Here is an 11984-nt window from a genome sequence, read left to right on the forward strand (position 1 = left end):
TTCCATTTATCAACTGCAGATCATTCCATAAACATTCCATTTGAATTCGTTTTCAGTTTTTTAAAATCCACTCTACATACTAAAATTACTTTACTAATACGGCCCCACTCAAAGTACTATCCAACCTGCATCACTACTCAATTGCATAAGGAGTAGTTCCAGGAGACAGTGGTTCTAAAGGCAGTTTCTCTGCCCCCTTTAAACCTGTGAGACACAAATAACTGATCAGTAACAAGGGCTGGTTATCAACAAGGTCCCACCTGCCTTAGGAAATCACTCCCCTAACCCAACTTTCTCAAATACTTCGGAAGCAGAGATCTTGACTCTACAGAGTATCCTTTTTAGTAAATGTAAGTAAAAGGTGCACCTGGTTTGGAGGTGAGGGTGAAATCAGGAGCCTCTCTTTCAACACAGGAATTAACACTATGTAGGTGGTAGACATGGTTTTGAATTTCCTAACCCTTTATTGACTAAGATGAAATTCTTGTATTCCTTAGTATCGACTTAAAGGAATGTGCCATATATTTTGAAACCACAGTTTGAGACAGTCAATACAGGGATAATGATCACTGACCAAAATTGCTGGTGGAACGTCGTGTCCGGACACTTCCACGAGAATACTGTCGTACTTGTCAAAGTTGATGCCTGTCTGATAATGTGCGAAGATGGAGTCCTCATCCTCGGGTGGGGCAGGTGGGACGTAGGTCACTTTTGGTCCTTGGAATTCAAATAATAAACAGAATCTCCATTACAGGACCAGAAGAAAAGTAAGAGGGAAACAGACAAAAACTGGCAAAATCAAACTTTAAATACTATACAATTTCTCAATATTTAGCATTAAAGTTTTAATTTCTAAGTTTAAAAAGTTAACTTCGCTTTTAACTTTCTGCGTTTTTATTAAAATGCAATACACATTCTGTGAATCACACAAAATTAATGTACCTTGAATGTCATCACTTTCTGCTCCTTCAGTTCCTGACTTCCAAGAATCTTAAAGGGAATCAAACCCAAAAAGAGATAAATGTTTTTTTAAAACTGGGGGGTGAAAGAACTCTCACTATAAGAATCAAACACCTCATCTCAAGGAACACTTACTCTTTGCAGAGCCCGTGATGACGTCTTCATTTAGCCCTTTGTAGCCCCCTAGGAAGGAAACCCACAGTGACAATCAGGACAAAGGCGGTACCCATCTTTATCTTCATTGCTTGTCTTCAAAGAGGACATTCTAAAAACGGACAGACCTCTTTAAAGTCCTATCGCACAAATAATACTTGAGACAATTAAGATACGTGGAATCCTGAGCATTTTGTTTCCTTTGTATTCAAAATGCTGGTTTTATGCAGATGACTCTGTTAAATATTACTGTTTTTTTGTTTAAGCTGCTATGTCTCTAATTCCTATATCCCTCAGCAAAGGGATTTATTTTCTAAACGGAAGTAAGTGTTCATCTGTGTTGGGGTGTCCCCACCAGCACCTCCAGGTCCCACCATTTCCCAGGACTCACGTGATGACTTATTACAGGGAACGAACAGAGAGCAGAACCGCCAAGGGGCAAAGTCAGACACCCAGGCCCAGTGTCAACGTCCTCTCCCCTGCTCTCACCCAGGACGCGCCTCACTCCCCAGCAAGGAGCTGGGACTGCTGTCCCCAGAGGAAGCTCAGGAGACGCGAGACCCAGGCTTTCCTGCGGGCTGACAATGCGGCCACCTCCGGCCTGGGAGTCCAGACCCCAGAGGAAAAGCAGGAGCAGCCGGGCCTCCCTGTGCACCTGTGGCCTTTCTACTTCAGGCAACGCCCCCTCTGGGCCGTGGAGGGTACATCACAACCCAGAACAGGCTGCCCTGTGTGGGAGGCTAACAAGAGGGAGCCTTTTCCTGGGAGCCCTACACTTGTCCACAGAAAGGTCTCGAAACATTTCTTTTCACACCGCACGGGAGCATTTGGAGAAAAATCTTTCTAGAGTCAAGACTCCAGGGCCTGGGCAGGGTGCTGCTCTGAATGCTCAGACTCTGCATGACCCTGAGGCTCCCAGACGGCCAGCCAGCTCCACTGTCCTAACAGCCGGGAGAGCGTGGCCCTCGTGCAGGACAGGAAGGGCGTGACTGAAACACCCTCGGGCACCACGTCCTGTGCACTGGACTCCACCCCCCACCAAACCGAACCGCGTCATAAGAAAAAAACACACTGCTCTACAGTAAGGCTCTGTACACAGTTTCTCAATCTTTCGTATTTCCCTGATCTTTCATTTCATGGTTTTATTACTTATTGGAGTTACTTGCTGATAAATTTTAGGTGACTTTCCGTCTTTACTTACTATGAATGAAGCTTCAGTAAGCAGCCCTGTAAGCATATTAAGGAAATACATCTACAGCATTAAGTATTAAGTCACTCTAAAACACAGGCTGTGCAAATGTATGCTCCAAGTGTATAAACGCAGTAACAGCTACATTTAATTTCAAAAATTAAACCTGTATTACAATCATTTTAACCACTTATAGGGAAACCAAACAAAAATTCACCTTGATCCTGGCCAGTGTTCTCAGTGGTTAGAGCATTGGTCTGCCCACCAAAGGGCCATGGGTTCAATTCCCAGGCAAGGGCATTGGGTTGGGGTTTTGATCCCTGGCCCCCATCAGGTGTGTGTGGGAGGCAACCAATCGATGTATATCTCTCACTTCTCTCCTCCTCCCCCCCAATCCCTCCCTCCCTCCTTCCACTCTCTCTAAAAATCAATGGAAAAATTATCCTTCGGTGAGAACTAACAAAAAATAAATAAAAATAAAAATAAAAATAAATAAAAACAAAAACTCACCTCGTCCACTCCCACCTCTGCTTTGGTAAATGTCGCCATTGCCTGGAAGACATGGTTTTGCAGATGCTTTAGAGAAAGCACTCCCCCTCCAGCGCACGCACCACAGAGCTATTTCTAATCAGACCCTGAGCACGTACTCAGGACTCCTAGTCCCTCGACCATCCACCTCTGAAGTCTACAGTTCATCTAAACCTTTTTCTCATCCAAATGTTTCCTTTAAAAACTTCAATGTTTAGATCCCACTTCTAGGAATATATCCCAAGTACTCAGAAACACCCATTAGAAAGAATGTATGCACCCCTACGTTCATAGCTAAGATTTGGAAACAGCCTAAGTGCCCATCAACAGATGAGTGGATTGAAAACTATGGTACATCTATATAATGGAATACTACGCTGCTATAAAAAAGAAAGAACTCTTACCATTGCAACGGCAGGGATGGACCTAGAGAGCATTATGCTAAGCGAAATAAGCTAGTTGGAGAAAGATAAATACCACATGAACTCCTCATTTGTGGACTCTAATGACCAACATAAACTGATGAACAAAAATAGACCCAGAGACAGAGAAGCATTGAACAGACAGTCCGACCCCAGAGGGAAGGCAGGGGAGGGTGAAGGGGGGAGAGATCAACCATGAACTCATATGCATAGATGCATGACCCAAGGACACAGCCAGTGGTGGTGCAGGCTGGGGAGAGGGCAAGGGGGGCTGGGAAAGGGACATATGTAACACTTTCAACAATAAAGATTTATTAACCAAAAAAACCTTCCATTTTACAGCAGTTTTAGATTCACAGCAAAACTGAGGGAAGATACAGGGATTTCCCATTTCCTCCTGTCCCCGCGCATGCATGGCCACCCCCACTGTCAACAACCCCCCTAGGGGTGCACCTGCTACAACTGAGACCCTTCACCGACACGTCCTCGCCCCCCCGAGGCCGGAGCGGACATCAGGCTCACTCCATGCTGACCACTGTGTGGGCTTGGACACACGTGGAAGGGCGCATATCCGTCACTATGGCGCCCACAGAGCAGCTCCACTGCCTGAGCACCCTTCATGCTCTGCCTGCTCAGCCCTCCCCACTGCCCCCCGAAACGCCACCGTGTTCCTAGGGGGTCAGGGAGTTGGGATCAGAGGCATACAGCCTTTCCAAGTGACTTCTGTCACTTGGTGATAGACATTCAAGGTTCCTCCATATTTCCTCACAGCCTGGTACCTCATGTCGTTTGAGTGCTGAGTAATAATCCATTGTCCGCACATACCACAGTTTATGTGCTCACATTTGAACATTAGTCATCAACAATTTTATTCTTATTTCATTTTCTCCTCAAATCCCCTAACTCAGAATCCCTTCTTTGAAACTAATGAAAAATTTATTTTCCTTCCTCTAATTAAAAGCACAATTTATAACTCAAATTAACTGGTAGATAAGAGAGAAGAAATAATTCAGTGTATAAATTCTATGAGAGGCAAAACTGTCCATGCATTTTTGCCTACAGAGCTAGAAAGCAGAAAAAAATCATGAGCCAACCTAGCATACGTAAACATATATGTTAGGGTGACTAACCCTTGAACTAACAGCGTAGGTGAATAATTGATTTTCAATAGTGAATTCTATTTCTCACCCGGGCCACTAAACGCTGGTCTCCTAGATCCAAAAAGGCCGCCAGTGCGTGGCGTCCCCTCGTCTTGCTCACACTCGCTGTCTAGATGTGTAGATGATAAAATTAGATGACTTGTTACTTTTAGGAAGTTTTAAAATCATGGGTAAAAAGAAAAAATCATGTTATAGTGCCAAAAGTTAAGATGTGGGTAAAATAGTTCAAATTTAACGGGAATCACCTGAGTGTTTTTTAAGTACTGCACACAGGATTTCTCCACAAATTATTTCCTTCAGTTACAAATTACTTCCTCAAAATGTTTATTTTCATAAAAGCATTTAGGGTCAAAGATTTGTCAAAATATAACACCGGCAAGCGTTAAATCACCGCCACAAAGCAACGCCGTGCCTGCCTGAACTTGCACAATCCGCTTTTCTCCAGAATGGCCCCTGGGCTCCTCCCAGGCCCCACTTTAAAAAGTGCCGAGTCACTGATGAGCTGCACACCTAGTGCATCATCACAAACTTCCGCTCGTCCTCCCTTAGGAGAGACAGGCGACCCAACAGCTTCTGAAGGCCACACCTCAGCCCCAGGATGACAGCTGGAGGAGGAGGCAGGAGCCACGCTGTGAAAGGCAGGCTGGGAGAGAGCCACCAGAAGGCCGCCTACTGGTAAGGTCAGCCACGTTAGCACGGCTCCAAAACCACAACACTGTATCACTGAAGAGCCAAGTCACACACTCGTCTGAAAAGATGATTGCCCTCCTACATAAGCAGGATGCGTTCACATGTGTCTAAGCAATAGATGTACAATGTAGGTGACTGTGCCCCGCCCCTGTGCTGGGCCATCCTATCCTCCTCCCAACAACCTCATGGGACAGGCCTTGTCTGTATCATGTCCTCCTCACTGAACCGCACCATTTGCACCCACTACTCACTTGGACTTCCCAGGCCAAACCCTCCACGGCAACCTCGGAAGCCACCTCGTCCACCTCTTCTGGGCGGCGCCAAAGCTTCTGAGTCATTTCCATCCTGAAAGCCTAAAACAGCAACACACACATGAACAGCACAGGACAAAGACGCTGTGGGGACAGTTTAGCTTAAGCCTTGCATCATTCAATGACTTTAAATATTTTAAGGCACAAACAAGTAGTCACTGAGAAGAAACACTATAACCTATATAATAAAAGCCTAATATGCTGTCTGGTTGTCTGTTCAACCAATCAAAGCATAATATGCTAATGATATGCTAAGGCTGCTCAACCACGTGCTATGATGTGCACTGACCACCAGGGGGAGGACAGTTGACCAGTTGCTATGACATGCACTGACCACCAGGGGGCAGATGCTCCAACTGATAGGTTAGCTTGCTGCTGGGGTCTGGCTGATTAGAACTGAGCAAGGCGGGCTGGACACACCCTGGAGCCCTCCTGTGGTCCCTCCCCAGCCCTGATCATGGACCAGTGGGGTCCCTCAGCCTGGCCTGCACGCTCTTGCAATCTGGGCTGAGGGACCACCCCCTCACCTCCAAGTACATAAATTTTGTGCACTGGGCCTCTAGCTTGACTATAAATGTTTAACCCTCCTACTATGAATAGACTTGGCTACAGTTTTTTTTTAAGCCCACTACTGGCTTTGGGAATCAAAACTAAAGGTGACCATAAGGAAACAGGGTTGCTCTTAAAATCCTGAAAGTTGCCACAACTGTATCACTAACAGGATGTATACCAGTGATGGCAAACCTATGACACGCGTGTCAGAGGTGACACGCAAACTCATTTTTTTGGTTAATTTTTCTTTGTTAAACGGTATTTAAATATATAAAATAAATATCAAAAACAAATCTTTGTTTTACTATGGTTGCAAATATCAAAAAACTTCTATATGTGACACGGCACCAGAGTTAAGTTAGGGTTTTTCAAAATGTTGACACGCCGAGCTCAAAAGGTTCGCCATCACTGATGTGTACAGTCGGCAGAGATTAAATAAATCTGGGCCTCTATTTGCTCCTATAGGAAATAGCAAACATGATACTCAAAGCACAGAAATGTAGGCACACACACAGAGTAACTTCCTGTTATAAATAATACATTTTTAACTCAACTGAATACAAAAAAAAATCAGTAGAAACAGTTCAAGTAAAATGAGATCCCACCTATGACAGATCAAGATCAATTCAAAACCAAGAAGCCAACTAGGTAGGAAATGTTTAAATCATGTAGTTTACGAACTTGGAACTATTTCTGGTTAAGGAAACTAATCCATAAGAATTCTACAGGTGCTAGTTCTTGATCCTGGGTTCTGTGTGCGCTTAGAGCCTGTTTATAAACCGGGGCAGACAGTTCTGCATCTGTCGCCTCCCTCCCTCACAGAGCGCTCAATCCAGCCACAGGCTGCGATCAGTGCCGACACCCGCCTTATTCTTCTCAGTGTTTATCTGTGCCTTTTATCTTTTAAGAAACCCTGTCAGAAATTTTCAAGAAAGCCCCTTTGATCTGCTTTTCGGCTTCACTTATTTCATTGCTTGTGTGTATAAAAAGAACATATAAAACATATGCTTGCTTAAAATAAATACATTCAAATGAAAACCTACAGACTCATTACCCTGTTTAAAACAGCCCCCGGTACCTTTGCCCCATAATGCATCACTTCCTCCCTGGAACTCTCTCCCCGCCCCCCAGTACTGAGTGGGTTTTCATTTCCTTGCTCTTGTTTTCATTTTACCAATTCTGTACTTCTCTTTGCTCAAGGCATGGTTTAGTTTTGTTTTGAGCTCTATATAATGGGAACATACTTAAACATACTCGTCATGCTTTTTTTATTCACCTGTTTTGGCTGCTGTGTGAAACTGTACTTCACTTTACTGCTGAACAGCACTCCATGGTATGTTCCTATTTCATTCGTGTCTAGTATCTTTTTTACTTCCTCGGATGAACTTGCCTCCTCCTCAAGTTGAACATCCATCTAATTTCTTCTCTAATGGATGCATTTAAGATTGTAACATTTCCTCTAAAAAGCCAGCTGTGTTAGCTATATCCTGTAAGTTCTGAGATGTTTTTACTGTCACTCTGCTCTATACTTCATTGTTTCCATGTGGACTATTATGCATAAACTGAGAAATTCAGTTCCCAAACTGCAAGGGTGAGGCTTTTTGATACTGCCTTCTACTTTTATTGTTCTTTAACAAGGCGACATGGCCTTGATATAAATCCTAGGCTGAGCTTTGAAACTTCCCTTTGGCCTTAATAGATGGTCCAATGCTACGTCTTTTCCATATACTGGATGGGAAATAGCATGTAACCTGTCCTTTGGGGGATATTACTCCACACAGAAATATTAAATCAAGCCTAGTAACTGGTGCTCAAATCTTCTATTGTCTCACTCCTTTCCATTCTGCTCAGTCTGTCAGCTTCTGAAGAAAAAACGGTTTAAATCTAGAATTAAGGGTTTAATTAGGATTTGCAAAATTTTCTAATAGTTACTTCTATTTTTGCTTTATATACAGAATATGTTGCTAGATTTAAACCATGCTCAGAACTGTAACGTCTTCGCAGTGAGCATGCCTTGTATCATTGTTTATCACTAATATGCGTCTTTTATCTCCTATTTCTGTATCAGCTTCTTTTGGCTAATACTGACAGTTTTTCTCCTTGTTTTTGGTTTTGCATTAAAATATATTCATGTATATTGTGACTATCGACATAGGGATTTTTATTTCTACATCTTAGTGTTTTTAACTGAGTTTCAATGCTTTTTGTGCTTTTTTGTCTTATTAGATTTCCCCAGTTACTGTATTTTATTTTATGCTTTTACTGATATCCTTTCATTTCACCACAAATACTTAAATATTTAAGTATTATAAACCTAGACTCCTTCCTCCAAAGCCCTGTCCTTCTATTGGATCTCCTCCACCAGGAAGTTATATGTTTATTTATCTTTTTTCTGATCACCCTTCAATTCTTTCATATTTAAGAAATCATTAAATTATTTTCCATCTATTCTCCTTCCTACTGAGCAGGGAAAAAACAAACAAACAAAAAACCCACACACACAAAAACAAGTCTTTGCTAGTATTTTAGTTCTTTCTTGTTTCTGAAACCCCCTAAGTTAATTATCATTATCACCAGCTTATATTAGGCTTACCAATTTTTAAATGTTTATTTATTTATTTGAGGCCAGGTACACAAAATTCATGCCCTTGAGGGGCGGGAGACCCCCCCTCAGCCCAGCCTGCACCCTCTCGCAGTCCGTGACCCCTCGGCAGATGTCCAACTGCCAGCTTAGGCCCGCTCCCCATGGGAATCAGACATCCTTAGTGCTGCCGCGGAGGCGGGAGAGGCTCCCGCCACCGCTGCTGCACTCGCAAGCCATGAGCCCGGCTTTGGCTGAGCGGTGCTCCCCCTGTGGGAACGCACTAACCACCAGGGGTCAGCTCCTGTGTTGAGCATCTGCCCCCTGGTGGTCAGTGCATGTCATAGCGACTGGTCATTCCGCCATTTGGTCGATTTGCATTATTAGGCTTATGTTGGCTCACCATTGCTTTCTACTCCTTTCTTCCTGCTCAGTCCCTTCTTACTAACCTAGACAACTTAGTATTTCTTTCCTCAATGGCCTGAGTACTGAATGCGGTCTTTGTATGCATGGTACTGTTTCTCTCCGGCACCTGATTGCACGAGCTCACCCACCTGAGCTCGGACCTCTTCTCCTGCGGCACCTGATCCTACTATCCTCTCACCTGCCTTCACCACAAAAACACTTCTGCTCTCAACCTACTGATCTTCTTCAGGTGGATCTTTCCCCCCTGGTAGTTCTAGTTTTTATCTTGGTAATATTGTAATTTCAACACATGTGCAGGGTGTGAATATGGTTTTATTTGATTTTCTCAGGACTCATGTGCCTCTTTAAACTGGAAAAGTCTCATCTGTTCTCTTCCTCCCCCCTTCTCCCGCCCCTTTTCTGCTCTCTCCTCAGCTGTGCAGGCACATGTTGGAATAAGAGGGCTTCTCGGTCTGTCTTCCAAATCTGGTAACAGCTTTCAGGTTTTTCAAATTTAGAGAATTTCCTCCTCCCATCTATCTTTGGGTTCATTGGTTCTATTCATCTATGTTTAATATGATTAATTGAGCCATCATCCCCCACTCTATTCTTTCCTATAAATTCAATTTGGTGCCTTTCCAAATCCACCTTCTCTGTGGAGCCCAAGACCCTCTGATGCCTCAGCATCTCTGGTGTCCACAGCTCAATGCCCCGTGCAGCAGAGGCTCCGACTCTTAAGTGGATATGCATGAATAACGCCAGTTCCACGTTATATACAGAGCCTAGGAACTAGAGGTGAAAAGAGCACCGGTATTCTGCAGAATCAAAAGTCTACACAATCTTCTTTTTCAAAGGCAGGGGCAGAAACACCACATATCCTACATGGTCTTAAAAATAATCATCTTTGCCTGGCCGGCAAGGGTCAGTGGTTGAGCGTCAACCTATGAACCAGGAGGTCATGGTTGATTACAGGTCAGGGCACATCCCCAGGTTTGCAGGCTTGATTCCCAGTGTGGGGTGTGCAGGAGGCAGCCAATCAATGATTCTCTCTCAAAATTGATGTTTCTCTCTCTCTCTCTCCCTCTATGAAATCAATAAAAATATATTTTTAAAAATAATCTTTGTGCCAAACCGGTTTGGCTCAGTGGATAGAGCGTCAGCCTGTGGACTCAAGGGTCCCAGGTTCGATTCCGGTCAAGGGCATGTACCTTGGTTGCGGGCACATCCCCAGTGGGGGGCATGCAGGAGGCAGCTGATCGATCTCTCTCAGTGATGTTTCTAACTCTCTATCCCTCTCCCTTCTTCTCTGTAAAAAATCAATAAAATATATTTTTTAAAAAAATAATAATCTTTGTTAAAATAAATGTTAAAAGGTAAGAGTGAACTATTTTAGAAGTCAAAATATATAAACTTAGAGCTATACTTTCAATACATAAATCTTTTAAAATGTTGAAGGAAAAAATCATTAAAAGGTATAATATTAAGCTTTTCTAAAAATATAGATAGTATGCATACCAACCTATCTATATAAAAGCCTAGGCGACTGTGTGACTGGTAGTTATGATGTGCACTGACCACCAGGGGACAGACGCTCAATGTACAGGCATGGAAACATGGAATAGACTGATGAATCTCAGAGGAAAGGGGGAAGGGGGGAGGGTGGGAAGAGATTAACCAAAGATCTTATATGCATACTAGAGGCCTGGTGCATGGATTCGTGCACCAGTGGGGTCCCTTGGCCTGGCCTGTGGGGATCAGACCGAAACTGGCAGTCCAACATTCCCTGAGGGGTCCCAGATTGGGAGAGGGCGCAGGCCAGGCTGAGGGACCCACCGGTGCACAAATCCGTGCACTGGGCCTCTAGTGTCAAAATAAGTTCCCATCCCCCATCCTTAATAAGGCTACACTGAAACGCAGCCAGTCCAGCTTCAAAAGGCAGGGCTGCCATGCAACCAGCTGACCACCTAGTGACCAGGGAAAGAACGTCCCTGAGCTGCAGCGAGCACCGGCAGATGTGGTCACCGTGGCGTTCCTTCCACATGAGAAACTCTGATCCTAAGGAGCTTTGTGTACCTGGAACAACTTTGTACGTTCATGAGTCTTTCTGTGGCTTTGCTGTTGCTGTTTTAACATGTCTGCCTACAGATCATTAAGAATTAAGCATCCCAACTGGTGCCATCTCACATCTGCTTCATTAAAGGCAGGATCAGTGGAGAATGGTGGAGCCCCACTAGACCAGAACAAAAAGTCTTTTACAATTTCTTCCTCCCCCACGTCTCCGGAGATTCTATTCAGGACATGGGCCTCCCAGCTCCTCTAAACCGTGACTGACCAGGATCCACTCAGCCCGCCGGCTCTGCACTTCAAAGCACGTCCCGGGGAACCTGGGGGAATCCAGCAGAAGCGGAAAGAGGAACACCTTCTGAAGGTTCACCCACATTATCAACAGCACAGCCATGTGCCAAAGTAGTTTTCTTCAAAGGTTTGCACCACCTGAATTTCCCTTTCTTTCATCTCTTCCGAAAGCGGTTTGTCAGCTGAGCATCAGCCATCAGTACAAACTGCTCCAAACCCGGTCCTTACCTCCTCTCCTGGAGAACCCCCTGCTCCGCGCCTGAGTGTCTTCCCCGAAGTTATTAGGCTCTTGAATAAAAGTTTAACATGTAAATAGCATCTAAACAGTTAACTGCAAAGACTGAATATCAAAATTCAACAGTCATCACCTGAAATTACCATAAAACTATATGTCAACTGTGATTAAAAAATAAATTACTTCAAAATTCTTTTAAATAAAAATAGCACCGCCACAAGCTAAATTAGTAAGAAAAACATTTTCATAAGTTAAAATACAAACAACTCTTAAAATACTTTAACAACAGAAATATAAAGACATTCTTCAGTCAATCCCCATACAAATCACCTACTGCCACCAAATATTGGATGGGAAGTGTGTAAGTGAGCACCCGTGCCAAGCGCGGGCACCAGCCAGACATAGCATTTCGTGATTGTCCACTTGACTAACATGGTTTCAGA

The 11984-nt window shown here is 43.9% G+C and overlaps 1 protein-coding gene across 4 annotated transcripts in view; it reads right to left on the reverse strand.

Annotated features, from left to right (window-relative positions):
- The window catches only part of DDX4 (DEAD-box helicase 4), a gene marked incomplete at its 5' end in the record, with an annotated part of 39952 nt that overhangs the window by 12265 nt on the left and 15703 nt on the right, over window positions 1–11984 (reverse strand). For 3 of the 4 annotated variants that reach the window (XM_081090390.1, XM_081090388.1, XM_081090387.1), the window contains 7 exons: window positions 575–717; window positions 943–990; window positions 1096–1143; window positions 2813–2854; window positions 4441–4521; window positions 5354–5455; window positions 11535–11594. In XM_081090390.1, coding sequence (XP_080946516.1) covers window positions 575–717; window positions 943–990; window positions 1096–1143; window positions 2813–2854; window positions 4441–4521; window positions 5354–5455; window positions 11535–11594 — 524 coding nt within the window. The remainder of the gene's footprint in view (window positions 1–574; window positions 718–942; window positions 991–1095; window positions 1144–2812; window positions 2855–4440; window positions 4522–5353; window positions 5456–11534; window positions 11595–11984) is intronic. The other variant, XM_081090389.1, reaches the window with a different exon arrangement.

This window comes from Myotis nattereri (genome assembly GCF_964212035.1).
Source record: "Myotis nattereri genome assembly, chromosome: 4".
In the NCBI taxonomy this organism is placed as follows: domain Eukaryota; kingdom Metazoa; phylum Chordata; class Mammalia; order Chiroptera; family Vespertilionidae; genus Myotis; species Myotis nattereri.